This window comes from Periplaneta americana, chromosome 7 (assembly GCF_040183065.1).
Source record: "Periplaneta americana isolate PAMFEO1 chromosome 7, P.americana_PAMFEO1_priV1, whole genome shotgun sequence".
Taxonomy (NCBI): domain Eukaryota; kingdom Metazoa; phylum Arthropoda; class Insecta; order Blattodea; family Blattidae; genus Periplaneta; species Periplaneta americana.
In genome coordinates this window covers 160265500-160288248 of record NC_091123.1, presented here as the reverse complement: position 1 = coordinate 160288248, position 22749 = coordinate 160265500, and the positions used below count along the sequence as shown (strand labels likewise).

The 22749-nt window shown below is 37.5% G+C and overlaps 1 protein-coding gene across 1 annotated transcript in view; it reads right to left on the bottom strand.

Annotated features, from left to right (window-relative positions):
* Positions 1-20726, bottom strand: part of LOC138702805 (uncharacterized) — a 32470-nt gene extending 11744 nt beyond the window's left edge. Inside the window, exons 1-4 of the mRNA XM_069830101.1 lie at positions 20670-20726; positions 16173-16245; positions 10067-10116; positions 3483-3518 (exon numbers count right to left, since the gene is read on the bottom strand). Of these exons, the coding sequence (XP_069686202.1) occupies positions 3483-3518; positions 10067-10116; positions 16173-16245; positions 20670-20726 (216 nt within the window). The remainder of the gene's footprint in view (positions 1-3482; positions 3519-10066; positions 10117-16172; positions 16246-20669) is intronic.
* Between the last annotated feature and the right edge of the window lie 2023 nt (positions 20727-22749).

The following is a 22749-nucleotide window of genomic DNA, read 5'->3' as shown; positions in this document are numbered from 1 at the left end:
GGATTGTAGGTGAGAGTTAAACAAATGTCAGGTTTGCTATGCTTTCGAATAATTGACATAGCATCTTGGTATAGCTGCTGCATGTTTCGTAAACTACCTTGAAATATAGAGGGTAAAATCATTTTATCCTACTAAGAGATCTTGCTGAAATGATCGGGAGACTACAAAATCTTGTAGGCCTCCTATTTTATCAGTAAGTAATATCTTTTCGTCTTTCCTTAGGAGCTTTAATTTTTGCGCTCTCTCGAGCTAATAGTGAAGAGAATCACGCATATAAATACCTACACCGCACCGCCATTAAATATATGAAAAAGATCCAATCCCACTTGATTAAAAACTATAAAAATATTTGATTTTTAATAGCAATATTATTACCGGTATCTTACGTAAGTTTTATAGTTTTCAGTAACATATACTATATATACTACATAGCCGCCACTCAGTAAATTATAGAAATTAAGATCTAATTTAAGATATTCTCTACATGTACTTACATAACCTCAAAATGTTTCACTTTCATATCATCAATATAGCATTAATAGTATAATTAATTAAAAACACTCACATCATGGCATTAACTATAATAATATTTAATTTTCTAATGGTAATAATGTCATCAAACCACCTAAAGTTTTGTAGATTTTAATATCTAATATACAGGTGTACTCAGAAAATTACACACCGCAGAATGAGACCTGTAAATTATTTTTAGCAAGTCTCGAAGTTTTTAATAACCATCAATTTGAGCTCTAAATATGTCTTGCAGATCATGGCCTTCGTGTAATATTGTTTACTGTAGTGTGTGTTTTGTTTTATTCTGAAATGCGATTAGTGACGACAGATGGATTTTAGAAAACAGGAAAATTATGTTGAAAAATTGACATTTCACTGAAAACTACTATTTTTCTGAAAAACTTTGTGTTCCAAGCTTCAAAATGAGGGGTCATTTATTAAAATCCGTTCAGCCGTTTTCCCGTAATTTCCATTACCATTTCAAATTGTATATATATATATATATATATATATATATATATATAGATAGATGTATTAGAATGAAGACTGATTATATAACAAATAATTTGATTGCTCGTTGAAGGGTCCATAAAATGTGAGCTAAGGATTTTTATGATTTCATAAAGAAAGGTGATACTTTCATTTTGATTTTAGATTTTAACTTTGAAAATAAATTAGTACTAGCAAAAATATGGGATCAATCCGCCTTCTATAGTCGACAATATTATATCAGTAAAATTTTATTCCAAAACATATAAAAAAAACATCCTTACTGTGACCTAATGAATTAGATAAGGCTATAAGTGATGCCATGCTGGTATCACTTGTGAGATTCAGACCTGTCTTCGTATAGTTGACTAAACAAGAAACATGTTCTGTGAGAATATGAAGGATAAAGTAATATAATATTTATGTTCGTGGTCCACACCTGTGGAGTAATGGTCAGCGCGTCTGGCTGCGAAACCAGGTGGCCCGGGTTCGAATCCCGGTCGGGGCAAGTTACCTGGTTGAGGTTTTTTCCGTGGTTTTCCCTCAACCCAATACGAGCAAATGTTGGGTAACTTTCGGTGCTGGACCCCGGACTCATTTCACCGGCATCATCACCTTCATATCATTCAGACGCTAAATAACCTAGATGTTGATACAGCGTCGTAAAATAACCCAATAAAATAAAAATTTATGTCCGTTCTGACTTGCTATTATATTTGTCACATTTTGTGCTCAACTTGATATTTTGTCGTTTTCAAAATGTTTTATTTAAAGTAATCTCCATGAGGTTTTTTATTCATCTAGGGAAAATCAAAACTCGAGTGGGATTTAATTTATTATTACACGATTAGAAGAAAGTAAATAAAGATTAGAGTACGTGCGTCTGTGCAGAGTACTGCCTGCTGAACACGTTGCCACGTCTCTCACGCCAGAATATTAACAAATTTAAGCATGCATTTTTACTCAATTTCACGAAAACGTAATAGAACACACGAATATTTATTTTAACTAATATTAACTCTTTGCTAGATATACCTAATGATATAATTGTTTTCATAATTTTACTAACGATATAAGCCATACCTGCACATACAGCGCTCAACGAGCGCCCGCGCTCCTTCGGAGCGGTAGAGCTGTGTTTACCGCTCGCCGAAACGGAGAGGAAGATACGTCAGAATGACATAGACTTGCTATAGGTAGAGGAGAGGGAAACGACCACTCAGTTATCTAATGGAGTGCAGTGTGTAGGTCTATTCTCAGTAACTGTTTCACGTTGCTTACCTACTTCTACAGTACAGTATGGAGGAATCTAAAAGACGGAACGTAACATTTAACGATTTAAACTTTGATCTTCAATGTGACCTAAGGGCTAAAGATCGTTTGAATAATACTACTAGCCTGGTTGAGTTTTACAAGACTAAACATTAGCAATAATATCCACGACTACACAGGGTGGCTATGAAAATGATTGCTATGTTTGGCTCAACGTTTATATTTGTAAGCAACTGTTTCCTATAATCAACTTTAATAAAGGCAGACATCGAACATCTGTAACTGATGTTTCATTACGATCAGTAGGCTACTGTTCCTTTCAGCTGCCAACAGCATAAAATAAAAATAAATAAAAATATAACAAAATGATATTGTACATTTAAGTAGCTATAGAATTTCTATTATTTCTGTAAAATAAATATTTCTTTATTAATTAATAATAGTCCAAGATAGTTTTGCAAACACTGAACGGGAATTCATTTCATAAACACTCTTACTAGTACTTTATTTCCTTTTGTGTATATTTTGTACGAAATCACCCCTTCTTCCAGTCCACCCTTATACAGAGCGCAGCTAATATCTGCATTCCGCTCATGAGCTGTGAGCCGGCTCGGAGAGCGCAAACCTTGTGCAGGTCAGATATAAGTAGTATAACGCAATAAAATAAGAAAATAAATATTTTTTCTGGGAAAACTATCAAGTTTTGACCCTATGTTGTATGGACATTTTTTGATCCTGTAGACCGTCCCCGACGACTGTGAAAAGGACGGCACTTATACCCCTTACACCCTGTACTTACATTAGATTTGAACTCGGAGTAGATAACTTTTCGTTTACATAATAGTTAAATGTTAAATGTTATCTTTTATTTAACGACGCTCGCAACTGCAGAGGTTATATCAGCGTCGCCGGATGTGCCGGAATTTTGTCCCGCAGGAGTTCTTTTACTTGCCAGTAAATCTACTGACATAAGCCTGTCGCATTTAAGCACAATTAAATGCCATCAACCTGGGCCGGGATCGAACCCGCAACCTTGGGCATAGAAGGCCAGCGCTATACCAACTCGCCAACCAGGTCGACTATATAATAGTACATAGTTATTATTTATGATATTGTAGATATTTAACAGTCCATATCCACGCAAGTACAGTGTGCAATATAAAGTACATGAGATGAAGATTTTACAAATTGAATATGTGTTTACTTACCAAGCCACATGCTTCATATAGGCACGCAAGGTAGCACTGTGGAAAGATGTTAAAATAGAGTTAATAATGTGGAATAACAGAGCTGCAACGAGAAGGAATAGAAGAGAGAATGAGAAGATAATATGAGGAAATGCAATAATAATAATAATAATAATAATAATACTTACTTACTTACTTACTTACTGGCTTTTAAGCAACCCGGAGGTTCATTGCCGCCCTCACATAAGCCCGCCATTGGTCCCTATTTTGAGCAAAATTAATCCATTCTCTATCATCATATCCCACCTCCCTCAAATCCATTTTAATATTATCTTCCCATCTACGTCTTGGCCTCCCGAAAGGTATTTTTCCCTCCGGCCTCCCAACTAACACTCTATATGCATTTCTGGATTCGCCCATACGTACTACATGTCCTGTCCATCTCAAATATCTGGATTTAATGTTCCTAATTATGTCAGGTGAAGTATACAATGCGTGCAGCTCTGCGTTGTGTAACTTTCTCCATTCTCCTGTAACTTCATCCCTCTTAACCCCAAATATTTTCCTAAGAATCTTATTCTTAAACACCCTTAACCTATGTTCCTCTCTCAGAGTGAGAGTCCAAGTTTCACAACCATACAGAACAACCGGTAATATAACTGTTTTATAAATCCTAACTTTCAGATTTTTTCGACAGCAGACTGGATGATAAAAGTTTCTCAACCGAATAATAACAAGCATTTCCCATATTTATTCTGTGTTTAATTTCCTCCCGAGTATCATTTATATTTGTTACTGTTGCTCCCAGATATTTGAACTTCTCCACCTCTTCAAAAGATAAATCTCCAATTTTTATATTTCCATTTCGTACAATATTCTCGTCATGAGACATAATCATATACTTTGTCTTTTCGGGATTTACTTCCAAACCTATCGATTTACTTGCTTCCAGTAAAATTCCCGTGTTTTCCCTAATCGTTTGTGGATTTTCTCCTAACATATTCACGTCATCCGCATAGACAAGCAGCTGATGTAACCCGTTCAATTCCAAACCCTCTCTGTTATCCTGGACTTTCCTAATGGCATACTCTAGAGCAAAGTTAAAAAGTAAAGGTGATAGTGCATCTCCTTGCTTTAGCCCACAGTGAATTGGAAACGCATCTGACAGAAACTGACAATAATAATAATAATAATAATAATAATAATAATAATAATAATAATAATAATAATAATAATAATAATAATAATAATAATAATAATAGTAATAATAATAATAATAATAATAATAATAATAATAATAATAATAATTAAAGGGCGGAAAGATGTGCGTTATGCCTTAAGTTCAGTATCAACGGACTATACTGTTGTCATTCACTCACGTAAACAACTTTAAGAGAGTACAGTCTGGTAATGATAACCTCACCACTCCAATCGATTTATAAATACTGGAATGAAGTTGTAGTATAGTTATTATGGTTCAAAAACTTACCTCGAATGTTACCTGCCACCGCCTGATGATTAAAGAATGCATTATACTGAACCACAATATACATCCGTAAATTATCGAAAGAGAAAGTTCGACGTCCCTCACTCCAAGAGTTTTCAACATCGAAAAGCTACTTTCCGTGTCACAAGATGTTAGAGGTGCAAATGAAAAAAAAAACGCCGTAGTATCGTAGTTTTTCCCTCCACTCAAAATTTTACACATAACTGTAGGTATATAACGGGTATTTTTTTTTTTTGCAGAATTTGAGGAATTTTTCTTTCACCTTTTCACCTATAAATTGTGGATTATCAAGTTTCTTGAACGGAATATATGCAGTAATCATCATATTACATAAATCCACATTAAATTCAGGCCGTGTATGTTTTTCACTATTTGATGTTAAAGATCTTTGTACGTTTTCGGTATGTTTCTTGTTGTTACAATGCCGCTCTATGCAATATTTCCTACGTATTTTAATTTCAAATTTGCGCACGGCACAGAAAATATTTTCGCCTTGCGGAATCAAAATTTCTCTTCCATATTTATTTCTTAAACTCTTTAATTCCAAATCCTTCGACTTAGGCATTTTAAATCACTTTTGTGTGAGATCGTGCGCATTTGCTTGCTTTCCTCACAAAACCAATACGCGGTAAGTGTGAAATACCATATTCAGTATTCCCAAGGTAACACACATAACAATTTCCCTATTCTTACCGCTTAAGCGTCATATTCATTTTACTGCTTTAGGCTTTTAACATATTATTTTTAAAGACGTTCAATATAGTAATAATTATAAATTGGAAACTTACCACTGCAATTTCACCTAAATTGCACTGTTAATTATTGTTTTTAAATATTTGCAAAAATGGAGTAGACTCTACAACTCCACTAAAGTTACTGCATTTGTAATCCAAGTAACATAAAGGAAGCCGTGAAAAAATCAACAAGATTCCAGACTCATCATAGACTGGGGGAAAAAAAAGACAGACGTATATCACGGCCTGCTGCAGTATAGAACACATAAAACATTTTATAGCAACAATGTTGAAGATAGATATATTTGTTTCCCAATGTTGCCGTCATTGAACGGAAACCAAGATGGAGATTTCATTGCAACTAATTAGAAATTCCTCTTTCAGGTATGTAATAAACGATCTTCGAACAAAATAATGTACGATACACGAGCGGTATGTTTGTTTTCATGTTCTCGGAAATTAAAAAAGCTCAACTAAGTTTAGCTTTTTCATTCTTTTCCACGAACATGAAAACGTCAACATACCGCTCTTGTAACGCATATTACTATTACAGAACACTAGCACCTACACAAAAGCAATAAGCAATACTGTAAACACCTGACTGTCTTTCCCATACGACTAGAAGTTAACACTGTCGATCATTTGTTGGTTCCTACTTGTACTGCCGCCCTCTAGTAGTGCATTTATGTTATTGCGCTTGTACCTGTGACGTCATCCATACTTCAGACCAAACTAACCTGTATCGCGTGGTAACGCACATTTTTCCGCCCCCTAATAATAATAATAATAATAATAATAATAATAATAATAATAATAATAATAAAAAATAATAATAATAATACTTACAAATGACTTTTAGAGAACGCGAAGGTTCATTGCCGCCCTCACATAAGCCCGTCATCGGTCCCTATCCTGAGCAAGATTAATCCAGTCCCTACAATTATATCCCATCTCCCTCAAATCCATTTTAATGTTATTCTTCCAACTATGTCTCGACCTCCCCAAAGGTCTTTTTCTCTCAGCTCTTCCAACTGACACTCTATACAGGCTACATTTTTGGATTCACTCATACGTGCTACATGCCCTGTCCATTTCAAACTTCTGGATTTAATGTTCCTAATCATGTTAAGTGAAGAATGCAATGCGTGAAATTCTGCGTTGTGTGACTTTCTCAATTCTCCTGTAACTTCATCCCTCTTACGCCAAATATTTTCCTAAGCACCTTATTCTCGAACGCCTTAACCTCTGTTCCTGTCTCAAAGTGAGAGTTCAAGTTTCACAACCATAAAAAACGACCAGTAATATAACTGTTTTATAAATTCTAACCTTCAGATTTTTTGACAGCAGACTGGATGACAATAATGTTCTCAACCGAATAATAACAGGCATTTTCCACATTTATTCTGCGTTTAAGTTCCAGTGTCATTTATATTTGTTACTATTGCTCAAAGGTATTTGAATTTTTCCACCTTTTCAAAGAATAAATTTCCAATTTTTAAATTTCCATTCCATATTATGACCTGATCATGAGACATAATCATATATTTTGTTTTATTTCTTTCGGGATTTACTTCCAAACCTATCTCTTTACTTGCTACAAGTAAAATTCCCGTGTTTGTCCTAATAGTTTGTGAATATTGTCCTAACATATTCACATCATCCGCAAAAACAAGCAACTGATGTACCTGTTCAATTCCAAACCCTCTCTGTTTTCCTGAACTTTTCTAATGGCATGTTCTAGAGCAAAGTTAAAAAAGAAAGATGATAGTGCATCTTGCTTTACTCCGCAACGAATTGGAAAAGCGTCAGACAGAAACTGACCTATACGGACTCTGCTGTACTTTTCACTGAGACACATTTTAACTAATCGAAGTAGCTTCTTGAAAAAACCAAATTTAATTTAATAAGTATATTATATAAAACTTCTCTCTTAACGGAGTCACGTGCCTTTTCGAAATATGAATAACTGATGCGCTGTATACTTATATTCCCGTTTTTTCTCCAATATCTGTCGAATACAAAAAATCTGATCAATAGTCGATTTATTACGCCTAAAACCACATTGATGGTCCCCAATAATTTCATCTATATATGATGTTAATGTTCTCAAAAGAGTATTGGACAAAATATTGTATTATTGATTGATATGGCGTTGTTAGCAGAAGAGGAGACGATACTGAGGGATATGCTACTGAATCTAAATGACAGCTGTGAGCAGTATGGGATGAAGGTAATGCAAACAAGACGAAGACCATGGTTGTCGTAAGAAAAATAAAGAAGGTAAACTTGCGAAATGTAATGAGGCAGTAGAGCAAGTAAACAGCTCTAAATACTTAGGATGTACTATAAGCAGTAATATGAACTGCAGCCAGGAAGTCAAAAGGAGGATAGCAATGGCAAAAGAAGCTTTTAATAGAAAAAGAAGTATATTCTGCAGTCCTCTGGAAAAATAACTAAGAAAGAGATTAGTGAAATGCTTTGTGTGGAGTGTGACATTTTATGGGGCAGAAACATGGACATTACGACGAAATGAAGAGAAACGAACGGAAGCATTTGGATATGGAGAAGTTCAAACCTGTGGGGTAACGGTTAGCGCGTCCGGCCGCGAAACCAGGTGGCCCGGGTTCGATTCTCGTTCGGGGCAAGTTACCTGGTTGAGATTTTTTCCGGGTTTTTCCCTCAACCTAATAAGAGCAAATGCTGGGTAACTTTCGGTGCTGGACTCGGGAGGCATTTCACCGGCATTATCATCTTCTTCTCATTCAGACGCTAAATAGCCTAAGATGTTGATAAAGCGTCGTAAAATAACACAATAAAATAAAAATAAATATGGAGAAGAATGGGACGTGTGAAGTGGACAGAAAGAATAAGAAATTAAGCTGTGTTGGAAAGAGGCGGTGAAGAAAGAATGATGCTGAAACTGATCAGAAAGAGAAAAAGGAATTGGTTGGGTCACTGGCTGAGAAGAAACTGCCTACTGAAGAATGCACTGGAAGGAATGGTGGAGGGAGAAGAGTTCGGGGTAGAAGAAGATATCAGATGATAGACGACATTAAGATATATGGATCATATGCTGAGACTAAGAGAAAGGCAGAAAATAGGAAAAATTGGAGAATGCTGGGTTTGCAGTGAAAGACCTGCCCATGGGCAAACATGTATGTATGTAATTATTACGTGGTACAGTCATTAAGTTCTAATACTGAGCGCATAGTGGCGTTGTGGTGCACTATAGCGCATAGGTGGCGCCATGGTATGATACCTTGTTAGTTAGTCTCTCGACCCAACAAGAGACAGTTGAGTGCATGCACTGTAAGTAGAACTACGGTCTTTGTTGTGACGGTGATTTGAATGCGCGCGTGGGAACTCGAGTTTGTTGCAGTTTGAGCAACGGGCAAACGTCACGTTCTATCAGAGATTAGGCGAAACTGCTATAACCGATCATAACTGGAGACGAAACATGGTGTTTCCTTTACGATCCGCAACTGAAGCGACAATCCGCCACCTGGAAAACGCCATTATTTCCACGACAGAAAAATCCGCAAAACAAGACAGGTCAGAAGGCAAGGTGATGCTTTAACAGTTTTTTTTATTCAAATGGAATTGTTCACATAGAATTCATCCCACAAGGTGCAACTGTAGACAAGATCCTCTACAAAGAGATTCATGGCCGTTTAAGCAATTCAATTCGTCGTAAGCGTCCTGAACTTTGGCATAGGAAGAATTGGCTGTTGCTACACGACAACGCCCCTGCACATCGCTCCATCCTTGTCCAAGAGGAACTTGCAAGGCAACAGGTTGCTGTTTTGCCACACCCTCCGTACTCACCTGATCTCGCACCATGCAATTTTTTTTTCTCTTTCCCCTCATGAAATCAATCCTACGAGGGCGTAATTTTTATGCGGCCGAAAAGGTCATGATTGCCACAAGAGAAGCCGTACGGCATCTTCCTGCCAACATCTTTCAGCGGTGCTTCCAGCAGCTACACCAACGTTGGCAGACGTGCATAGCGGCCAACGGCGACTATATTGAGGGAGGATGTCGATCTGTTTAAGTGTACGCCGTATCACGCGGCATCTTCTGAGACATCCAGATTCTTGTGGGTGCCTACCCTTCAGGCGTCAGTGTCAGAACTTAATGACTGTACCACGTATTACGGTATTATTATTATTATTATTATTATTATTATTATTATTATTATTATTATTATTATTATTATTACTATTATTATTATTATTACTATTATTATTATTATTATTATTATTATTATTATTATTATTATTATTATTATTATTATTATTATTATTATTATTTTAGAAAGTCACATATTTGAATGTTTAGTGAAAATATATTATATACAAACTCACTTTTCCTGCTCTCGTGGTTGGCATTTGATGGTCGATCAAGAATTCAACATCTGAAAAATAGACAGTAGGCCTATTTCGTACATTCCTCTTCAGTAACATAGAGTAACCTATTCTGTTGACGTATGAAGTACAGATTGTTCGGTTCGGATGTGGGCCGACAAAAAGCATTCATGTTGGCGAGCAGGACGCATCGTAGACAGCGGCAATTTCGAGCTATAGCCTCCCGTGTAGTTCAGTACATAGAATTCTTATTAATAACAGCATGCGCTCAATTATATTTTTATTTCATAATGAGTATTACCTTTTGTCACAAAAGTTAGCAATGTGATGTCCGTCTACATTCATAAACTCTCGACGTCTTCTGATGAAGTTAGATTTATAGGAGTCGCTCTGTAAGACTTCAGTCTTAAATTGACAATTAATATTTGAGGAGAAAAATTCGCTCTGGCGCCGGGGATCAAACCCGGGTCCTTGGTTCTACGTGCCAAGCGCTCTGACCACTGAGCTACGCCGAATTCAATCCACAGCACCGGATCGAATTCTCCTACTTCAATGTTTCCCTTTGTGGCCTGACTCCAAGTTAGGCATATGTGTTGACGTATATGTCCAATGTCAACTGCCGTTATACTAGGAGCGCACTCAGCTGAGTGACTTGTTTGGCCGGGATTCCGCAGTTAAGTGCACAGTAATCTGTACAGACATATGCACTGCAGCTATGAGAATATTATAGTTTTATTAATTTGTCATACAGAATGATATCTGTAAGTAATATTGACAATTAATACAGTATTTGAGGAGAATAACTCTCTCCTAGTATAGGCTAATGGCAGTTGACATTGGACATATATGTCACTATATATGCCTAACTTGGAGTAAGGCCACAAAGGGAAACATTGAAGGAGGAGAATTCGATCCGGTGCTGTGGATTGAATTCGGCGTAGCTCAGTGGCCAGAGCGCTTGGTACGTAGAACCAAGGACCCGGGTTTGATCCCCGGCGCCGGAGCGAATTTTTCTCCTCAAATATTAATTGTCAATATTACTTACAGATATCATTCTGTAGGACAAATTAATAAATCCATAATATTCAGTCTTAAAGTTTCTAAAGTTGTCTTAAAGGCTGAGATGCCCACCTCTGTGGAGTAAAGCATGTCTGAAACGAGCGGGTCCAGGTTCAAATCCTTGTTGGGATAAGTTAACTGGTTAAGGTTTTTTCCGAGGTTTCTCCTCAACCAATTGAAGCAGAATTGCTGGGTAACTGTCAGCGTTGGACCTCAGACTCATTTCTCCATCATAATTACACTTCCCCTCTTTCATCATCATCTCCGTTTCTTTTCCATGTTTCGGACTTGCATCCGATGTAGAGTCTGGGGGCCGTCACCGAAATTGAACTCCGTGGTATTTGGTCATTAGTTGCTGGTGGTAGTGCTATTTACCGTGGACTCTCCCCTGGGCCCGGAGTTGAGAGACCGTTTTGATGCGTACGTGGAAAGGTAAAGGAGATTCTGCAGGCTGTAGGGATGTTAAGAGCGACACGTAGAGGAAAATGTAGCTCGAGGGCCTTATGGCCCACTACCAATTTCGGATAGTACAATGGCCCACCCAAGCGGTCTACGTGCGAGAGCAGTCTAAAGTCCGTACCCCTCCCCTTAAGGGGAACTAATAGAGAATATATATATATATATTTTTTTTTTAAACGCTTACTTTCCTTGAAACAAGACGTAGAGATTTCTTTGGAGAGCTTTCTAATAATTCACCAATGCCATAAAAAATTTTGTTCCGTTGAAGCCCTTCATTATGGCTCAGGAATTCTAGAGTCTAGCGATCCCATTTCCCGTAATCTAAGAACAAGTTATCTTAAGATACGGTACACGTCGCTACTTTTGCTGCGCAACTTTTGTACTGCAGCTGCAAAAGTTGCGTGTCGTGTTCACACGTAAGCCAAAAGTAGCGCGCTGTACGCTACTTTTCGTGCTGCGCAACCCGAGTGCTGCAAAAGTTGCAACTGGAGGTTGCGAGTCTGTTCACACGCAAGGCGCTACTTTTGCAGCCGCAGTCATGCTGCAGGTTTCCATCTCCTGTTGACTTCTCAATATACATTTTGTGGTTATGTTCGCATTCTTATGAAACTCATGCGATAGCTTATTTATCTGTTATTTGCTTTTCTGTCCTAACTAGTATTCAGAAATTTGCATTATTTTTTACTATAAAGCTATTAAAAACGCCTAAATTCTTAAGTGATAACCAACAGCATATTCACGTAATCAATGTTGGCAACACTCCTGTTTGAAACTACGCTAAGGAAAATTAAAAAATGAATTATATCGTCAGCAAATATACTCTGACTGTGTTGTGCATTTAGTAACTGTTACAAATAATTTATTTTCATCACATCTAACACGTCCACCCTGTGGAGTAACGGTTAGCGCGTCTGGCCGCGAAACCAGGTGGCCCGGGTTCGATTCCCGGTCGGGGCAAGTTACCTGGTTGAGGTTTTTTCCGGGTTTTTCCCTCAACCCAATATGAGCAAATGCTGGGTAATTTTCGGTGCTGGACCCCGGACTCATTTCACCGGCATTCAGACGCTAAATAACCTAAATAAGCTGTTGATAAAGCGTCGTAAAATAACCTACTAAAATAAAATAAAACATCTAACACTAAAATATATCCAAACAATAAAAGTATCATTGGCACATTTGGGTGGCAACACTGGTCGCAACCGCAGCAAAAGTTTCAACAAAACCGATATCAAAAATGCTGCGGCTGCAACCCTGAGAACCCTGTTCACACGTCGCTACTTTTAAGCTGCGCGCAGCATGGAAAAGTAGCGAGCAGCAGGTTCGGCAGCCGCTACTTTTCGGGTTGCACCGTTGTTCACACGTCGCAGTACGAGAGTTGCGCAATTTTTTGTATTGCAGCGCTGCAAAAGTAGTGACGTGTGACCATACCTTTATTGCTGGCATGTCAATTGATACCCACAGGAGCAAGCGCGCGGTTTAGAACCCAGGAGAGTCTGAGCGCTTTACAGCGGAAAGGAAAGAGACAGACGAAAGAGGTAGTATATGCCGCTTGGTCGAGCTATATTCAGGGATGGCCAGCACTGATTCAATAGATGAAGGGAAGAGAACTTATTAAAACTGTATCCATGTTAATTTTTAGATTTGCCTGAGAAGTATAAGTGCATTATAAGAATGTAAGTTTTAATTTTAATGCTCATTTTTCACAAGTTTGATTTTTTTATTCAAAAGAAATATTTTCTCAACTCTTCGTATAGAAAAGTGAAATTTTTAGGTATAGGCCTATTTATTTAGTAGCCTTGCAGAATGTTTTCGTAAATCTAATATACCGTATATACGTATTACTGAAGATAGTGTATTGAAAATTTTGAAAATATTCGCATGGAAATTGTTTGTAAGGAAATGAATTAACAAAGCAACTACTGTTACATCATAAGCAAAAGATACGTGCCCATGTGTTGTAAAAATGTCAGCTCTATAGCTTCAGCACATTTCGAGAAAATAATTTAATATTCTGATGATAGGAAGTTGCTCACCAATATCACCTTAAAAGCATAATGCGATAAGAGTTTTGTTATGTAATATTAGTTACACTTAAAACAGATACAGTACCTAGGTAACTTTGCTTTGTACTGTAATATTGTTTTGATTAGTTTATTGATTACTTTTGTAAGGCTAAAGATACCACCAATATACATTCCAACTTATCATGTCATACTCAATCTCTTTCTTTGGAATATCACTTTTTTATGAAAGATGTGTTTCATCCACTTAATACAGTATAATATTATACTACTATGGAATTTAAGTGAATATTCCTTCTTAACTCTCTATTATGTTATTAAGATTTAAAACACAAGTGCAATATTAAGAAATCAGTGTTAATACTTTTGTTTTACAGACAATATAGATAATATTAAACAGAAAGAAGCCATATAAAAATAACGACATAAAATTTCACGTTCCGTTTGAAGTTTGTGCACCACTGTTTTCTTAATCCAACAGGTTGCTTATTCATATACACAACCCTTCCTCTTTCCATACTTAGCGCTTGCTGCCCGCGCACGACATCAAGGTCAGAAAAATGCGCTTGCTTTGACATCACTGCTTTATTGTCTACTTGGAACCGGAACGTCAAGGAATCTCTGTCTAAATGTCCTATATTTGCCTCGACATGAGTCGCTTTTCGCATACGTCATACATAAACTTACTAGTTTCAGCATGTACTTTCAAGTTGACATTTAAATGAACTAACAATCTAATTTAATTCAGACGCGGTGAAATTACATTTGAAACTAACACTAAAAGTAACGAAATGGCTTGTTCTCTAAGACACTTCGCTGACTCAATATTACAAGGTTCTATGTCCATATCAGAAATATTACTACATACACCCTTGTAACATTTAGCCAGCGACTTATCACGCTTTAACTTTAAGAGGTGTTATATTAGGCTGCACACTGCACGATGAAGGCAAATATGGAAGTAAACTACGACGCGCACCACGTGACCTTCAGTTGGAATGATATTAGTCGACTGTGATTCGTTCTTTTCTCTCGGCCCAGACTCGAACCGAACCCTCTGTGTAAGATTTTAATTGTACTTTTAGCTGTGATTTTAAAAATGTATGCATTTTTAATCTTTCCTTAAGTACTTGAAATGCGAATCGAAAACAAATCATTAAGAACATATTTCCACTGACTCTGCAGTTTATTATTATTATTATTATTATTATTATTATTATTATTATTATTATTATTATTATTATTATTATTATTATTATTATTATTAGACTTCGTGGAATTGCCACGAGAATCGTAAGGTTTACTGCGCACGTGGTATAGACAGTTTGAGAAGGGGGCATGCAACGGATGGAGTATGCCTCTGATATAAACACTGAGCAGTATACTGCGGTTACAATAAAACCTGTATCCTGCATTCAAGAAATATAATGAATGATCATTGAAGTAGGAAATGTCTAAACATATAAATACACAATTATTTTGTAGTGAGATGTATTAACTCTTAAAATTTAATGTAATATACTCACATCATCCTTGAATATGTGCATTGCAGTAAAGAGTTACTTACATTTTGAGCGACTGCCAAAGTGAACCTCCTCCGATGGTCACTCAAACAGTTTTTATATTGGGAAAATGTACGTTCAACATCACACGATGTAATAGGAGCATATTTGAAGAACGGAAAGTCACTACTTTTTAGTACACCAACTTCAGATGTCTTGTCGTGACCTGCTAGTACATCATTTATAATACGAAGTTGTGAATAGGCAGAATTTTTAGCAATAATGTTTCTCAACTTACATTTCACTTTTTCTCAAATTAGTGAATTGTTATTTTGGATAACGGTTTGTGATACTTTATCCACTATATTAAAGGCTTCTGAGAGTTGTAGTTTAGACGATTCTAACAGCATGATGCTTTTGGACACGATTTTAAAATCAGAATCAATGAACAGAATATCTTCCAATAACTGTTCAGAAAGCAATGATTTTACAGCTGCAATAGCGGAACTGTCTGTGCTATCCAATGCATCAATTACCTCCATTATTTTGCCGTAATATTCTGTATAATAATTAACAGCATCCAACCACGTTTCCCAACGGGTCAATACTGGCTGCGGGGGTAAGGGTATTCCAGAGGCAATTGTTTGGAACAGCAACACTCTCATTGTAGCATGTTTGATTGAATTCTTGTCTGCACTGAACAAATGTTAAGCTTTGACTATTCCAACCACAGTAATGCAAAAACAAGTGCTTACATAGGTATACATTAGCTGTAGCTGCTCTATCTATTTGTACCGGTCACAACTCTTAACATGAACTGCTTATACTACGAGACCGGTCGGTCGCTCACCTCCTCTATACTACCGTACATCGGCAACCTGATTGCATGCTGCGTGTGGCAATTCAACGAAATCTAATTATTATTATCATCGACTTTATATAAACTTTCAACAAACTCTTAGTTTACATACATATTCATTGAATAGAAAATTACATATCTGAGATAAATTATAAGAAATGAATGGCAACATATCAATGCAATAGAATAAAGTAAGAACTTATTACCTTTCACTCTTGTTCCTAGTTTACTCATACATCTTCTCGACATTCTTCGATACTCAGCCTCAGTAGCTTCATCCTAATGCAATAAGAAACAAGCCGTTAATAAATTTGCAACTTAGCTTACGACAAAGATTCAATGAGTATGGAGAGATTAATATCTTAGTCGGCATCTATATTATTATTTGAATGAAGCGTTTGTTGAGAGAGAGGGTTTGAAGTATGACTATTTTATTAAAGTAAAGTCCAAGTATATTTAGCTATGTATACCCTTATGGGGGAATGTTGTACTTTTGACAATTAAATTTTTTGATGTGGCAATTTGTTTTTTTCATTACTAGTTATGTGTAGGCTCTCTTTTCCAATAGTCGGTTTAAAAATATCCTCCCGTCCTACTTTAGCATTGAAATTCCCCAATAAAATTTTCGTGTGATATCTAGGTAACTGATCAAAAGTCTGTTCCAATTCCTCATAGAAGCTATCCTTTATATGGTTGTCTTTCTCTTCTGTAGGGGCATGAGCATTTATAACTACGATATCGCACCATCTACCCTTAAGTACTAAATACGATAACCTATCACTGATAAATTCGACCTTTTTTGCTGCTGATTTTATTCTTTTATGAATAAAGAATCCTGTTTCTAATTGGTGATTATCGTTTCCTTCCCCATAATACAACAAATAATCTCCTATTTGTGTTATGCTGTTCCCATCTAACCTAACCTCCTGTACTCCCACAAAGTCTATTCTATATGTAGCTAGTTCTTTTGCTACTAATGCATGTATGTATTTATTTACACTGCAAGTGGGCAAGCACCCGGTGGCAGTGGTATACACAATATAAACAATACACAATATATTATTAATGTAATGCTACCCCTCCTGTTCTATATAGACTTGTAACATTCCGAGTACCAAATCTCAAAACCTTATTCCTTACATTAAATCCAGATATTTGAGATGAGCAGGGCATGTAGCACGTATGGGCGAATCCAGAAATGCATATAGAGTGTTAGTTGGGAGGCCGGAGGGAAAAAGACCTTTAGGGAGACCGAGACGTAGATGGGAAGATAATATTAAAATGGATTTGAGGGAGGTGGGATATGATGATAGAGAATGGATTAATCTTGTTCAGGATAGAGACCAATGGCGGGCTTATGTGAGGGCGGCAATGAACCTCCGGGTTCCTTAAAAGCCAGTAAGTAAGTAAGTAAAGTAAAGTAAATCTGTGGCGCTACAGCCCATGAAGAGCCACGACCGACCAGTCGGCTGCTGGCCTCACGTCCACATGCCGAAGCAGAGGTGAACGATCATCCAACCAGAATGGAGGTATCGTGTGGCTAGCACGATGATCCCCCCAGCCGTTATAGCTTGTTTGCGAAACCGGATTTTCGCTACCTATCGTAGCTCCCCAAGTGCATCACGATGTTAGGTGAGCACCGGTCCCATGCACTGGCCGATATACTATCTATGGCTCTTCGGCCCGTTTTCGGGCCATGGCCTCCCCAATTCTTCCTCTCCATACTTCTCTGTCCCTTGTTGCCACTTTCCAGTTCCGCAATCGCAGCAAACTGGTAGTATCTTCTTGAACCATATCCTCCCATCTATTCCGTGGTCTTCCAACAGGTCTTTATCCTCCATATTGCCCCTCTAAAGTTCTCCTTGGTATCCTTCCCTTCTCCATCCTGACTATATGTCCTGCCCATTGCAGTCTCCTGATCCGTATGAAAGTTGACAAAGCTATATCGTTATATAAGGATTCTCCATTTTCCTTCCCTTACCACTGGTCTAGATATCCTCCTTAACACCTTTCTTTCAAAGTTGTCAACTGCATTCTGTGAGTTTTTTGCAAAAGTCCAATTTTCACTTCCATACATAATTCTGTGGCTGGGAGGAAAAAGGTCTTAAGTAAAACTGTATACTTTTCAGGAGAGCAGTAGAAAGATTGAAATTGGTGTCAATTATAGAGTTTTGTTAATTAAGAGGTTTTTCCTGGATATTATTTGTTTATATTTCTTCTAAAATAGGTAATGTTGCTCATTTAACAATTTTCTTGACTATTTCCAAAAATAAACCGCACTTCAGCCCTTTTAAGACTGGAACACGAACCGAGCAGAAGGGACTATTAAACATAAGACCTTTTTCACGTCAAAATAAATGAGAAATGTAAGTTATTAGGAATGCAAAATAGGTCTTAAACAATATAGGACTGTTTACCTGGCGCTTAAAGCTTTAAAAGGAAAGGGCATCAGTATGTAATAAAATAGCTAAAATACAAGTTAGACCTTTTTAATAGGGAAGCATGGAAAGTAAACATGTGATGGTTTGTAAGGAAAAATTATTAAATATTCTTAAGTCCTTTATTCTGTGTGTGCTCGATTCAAAAAGTACTTAGGACATTTGGTAACGGTCTATAAATCCAGTCAAGAGTCTTATTTGACTTTAACCGTTTTACCAGATTGTAGAAAATTGTTTCCGCTTTCAGAATATATAAAAACCTCATTTTCACAAAAAAAAAAAAATTTACTTAAGACCATTTTCCTCCCGGCCACAGAATTATACTACGGATATTGTTTGATATAGTTCAATTCGACTTCTCCAATTGGCTCCACGATACCTAATTAGAGGGATAAGTGAATAATATGCTTTATTAGCGACTTTAATTTGATTCTGGATTTCTATATTCTCTTCATTGTAATGCATGATAGTTACATCTAAGTATTTAAGTTCATTTACTACTTCTATTGTTTGGTTGAGATTTGTATAGTCTATCTACATCCTGGTTCCTTCTTTTCTATTTAGTATCATGAGATCATGACCTTTACTGGCCGATATTTCATGACAAAATTTCTTCCCCCATGAGGACTCGAACCAACGCGCATTCCGTAACGCGAGTCCTAGGCAGGATACCTTAGATCACGACGCCAGGGCGCGGGACATGATTATTTTTAAAGGAAATTATTCAGACAAGGAAACAGAACGATCAACTGGACATTATTTTGATTACATGCATACAGACCATAGACGCCGACTTCTGGGGTGCACCCCCAGTATTATTTATATACAGACTTCCCAGTTCCCACAACTATCATCGCCTGAAGATTTGTATTGTAAAGAGTTTCACGAAGTTGTTGACAATACTGTGAACTGTTTGGATGATCGCATTGACTTTTACTGCATATTTTCTTGTTAAGATTGAGAATTTTCTAATTGGTGGTTTGAATGACGGTGATAAGGAATGGAAGAAATTCCCTCATTTTATGGAGATGACTTGGACAAAGAGAGGCTAATTTTAAACCAGGGACATGTTATTAGATATTGCAAGATCAAAACTGCACCACATCACAAATTTTTAGACTTTTTTTTGATCTCCTTCGGAAAGAAGCTTTTCTTCGTGACATAAATTTAGTAATTATGTATTTATCTCCCATATACAGGGACATCACTTTATTTTTACTTCAATTTTTATTGTACCTGAGTTTTTGAATGTACTTCACTCCCACCCCTTCTACTAATGAAGTTCAACCTTTCAATATTGACTCATTTTCGCACAGGTACTGTCGTCCGTTTGCCTATATCGCATCCCGGTTTTCCCCACCAGCTTTTATTAACCAGCTAGTGGCTGGGCTGTCTTAGCTCTTTTCTGAGAACATTAATTTCTGTTGGGAATTGGACGTCTACGTAGCCTAATATTATACAACTGTTTAAAATAACTGAAATAAAAGGGCCTCGTTAAGTAATTAACTGTCACGTGATATCCTCCCTTTCTACGACCCTACGACATAACCACTTGGACGGACAGTAGATAGTGTCTGAGTAATTTTATCTTTTCGGATCGAGCAGAAGTGAAGATTGAATTTACAGTACGTAAGGTATTCTTTTATAGAGTAGGTACAGAATTATTTCAACATGAGTTACTAGTACGAAGGACGAAACTGGTAATTGGGATTAGGTACAATAGTCTATAGTGCAATAATATGCACATTAGAACTGAAGCCTGTATCGAAATGAACGGTAACCATTTTAAACAATGTGTTTAAATATCCATATTATGATTATTTTTCAATTTAACTTCATTCTCTATATTGTATGCTAATGTGCTGTAGACAGTATAATATACACTGCATAATGAATACGTCCACATGGACAGCTCAGTTCGTGAGTAAAAACATTTATTGTTAATACTATACTGTATTTTGATTAAACAAAAACCTAATGAAAATGATCAAACTCAAAATCGCGATATTTCCTAGTTTACGTAAATGGATGAACTACTTTTCTTCCCTCCTATACCTAGTAAAGTGATTTGTTTGTATATTATGCCAGTATCATCGAACTCCAGTCGTGGAAGGGGGTAGCAAACGGCGTTGATCCAGTGGTATAGCCAAGTTAATATTAAAAATGTTAGTAAAAATAAAATGATGTCACTGTATCTGAGTCACTTATTTATCAATCGCATTGTAGCTCTTGCACGTGTATGTGGAACAGAATCACAAAACTTACCGCTAGTACAGTAGAAACAACTGCGATAACAGCAACCAAGATCGTAAGAAGCTTCATGTTGTCTTGTGATTATTTCTACGTTGATGCTCTATTTATATCGTAATTTTATGAGGAAAAAATATTCAGTTTTCTGTCCTTTACAGCAGTATATTCAGAACGTGAATTTCTTCATGTTAGTGCAAAATGGTTTGATGCGTCCATTACGAGATGTAAATTGCCTTCTTCCGTTTTATGTGTAAAAAGCTTAATGCGGATTTCTTTATTCAAAATTATTGTCGATGATGATATCTAGGAAGTCACGTATATTCTCTCATTAAAATCAAATGACTACTTCACGGTCAATTTAGTAAAATATTTATATAATTGTTGGCTGCAAGGACACGTGACTTTCAAATCCTATAGTTGCTCTGATACCTAGATAGCTGAATATAACATTTCATTAACCACAACGTATAAGTAAATATTTCATTTAGTTCATCTCGTACATAGCCATTAATAACACTAGTCTGCGATGAAATTCCTGTCTCCAAAGTTTTAATGTTTTTAGGTTATTTTTAGCATGCTGAAATCAAATTCAAAGCCAAAAAGTTCCTATCATGTACCATTTTTTTGCTATTTTAATTTTCTTATAATATATTAGGACAATTTATAGCATAATTATTTAAACTGTAATACTTTAACATATGTAGGTTTAGTATGTTAGGATATGAAAACCAAATGTATTCAACATATTGTGAATTTTATTAGTAACAACAATGTAATTTATTCGTCACAACAATGATTTCTTTCTACAATTCGCCTTGAACGCTCTCGTCAATAATTGGATCTTCACTCAACACAGTATTCGTTATAGCACTCCACCGACGACAATGACAATTTACTTGGACTATTACGCACAACAATGAACTGTTAATCTTAACTAATATTTACAAAGCACTATTTACAAATCAGAACTATCAGTTCTCAGTTCACAGTTCTTCTAGCTCAGTCACTCGAGTTCACAGTATCTCGAACCACAGACCTCCAGAGACAGTTCACTGTACTCGAACTCAGGTCCCTCCAACTGCGGTCCACTGCACTCGAACTCAGGCCTTCGGATGCTGACGCAGATGCGGACGCACACTCGAGTCGAACTCCGGTACACAAGACTTGCTTGCTCTGGCTTTCTCACTGACTGGCTGACTAATCAACTGAAAACTGCTGTCGTTCCTTCGCGACCGTAATTTATAACCACAGCGACGTAGCCTCGAAAGCTCGAATTCGCGAGTCTTCCATTTCGACGGATTTCTCGGCCTCTCTAGGCAAGCAGAAGATGCGCGCGCAAACTCTCTCCACTCTCTCGCCGCGTTGGCCCTTTCCCCTCTCAGCCGCGCGCCATTCCAAAGTGCTCCGCGCGATTTTCTCTCTTGCGGGACGCTGGTCGTGAGTTCGAATCTCACGTCGCTGTCACATTGCTCCCTCCTTAGGGCTGCTCGTCTCGGGCAGTCCCTTGGTAGGCTGCTAATCGGTCCAGATGCACCACCATCATCTTCCCTCGAGGTTGTCGCTGGATGCGGTACACCACGTCGTTGATTTGGGTCACCACGCGGTATGGTCCATCCCAGGCACGCTGCAGCTTTGGTGATTTCCCTTTGGTCCTGGTAGGTCGATACAGCCACATCAGGTCGCCCTCCTGGAATCCTGCAGAGTTGGCTAATCTGTCGTAGCGCACCTTCATCCTGTCGCTGGCCATCTTGAGGTGGTCTCTGGCCAGTTGGTGAACTCCATTCAACTTCTCGGTGAGTTCTGCCACATAGTCAGTCGCTGGCTGGTCTGCCAAACAGCAGATCACAGGGCAGGCGCAGCTCTCTCCCGAAGACCATGTTTGCCGGTGTCATTCCTGTTGTATCGTGGACCGAAGCTCTGTAGGCCAAGAGGAACAGTGGGACTCTGGCATCCCAGTCTCGTTGATGGTTGGACACCACCTTCCGCAGATGCTCTTCCAAGGTTTTGATGTAGCGTTCCACCATACCATCGGACTGTGGGTGGAGGGGAGTGGTCCTGGTTTTATGCACCCCCAGACGCTCGAACAATTCTCCCA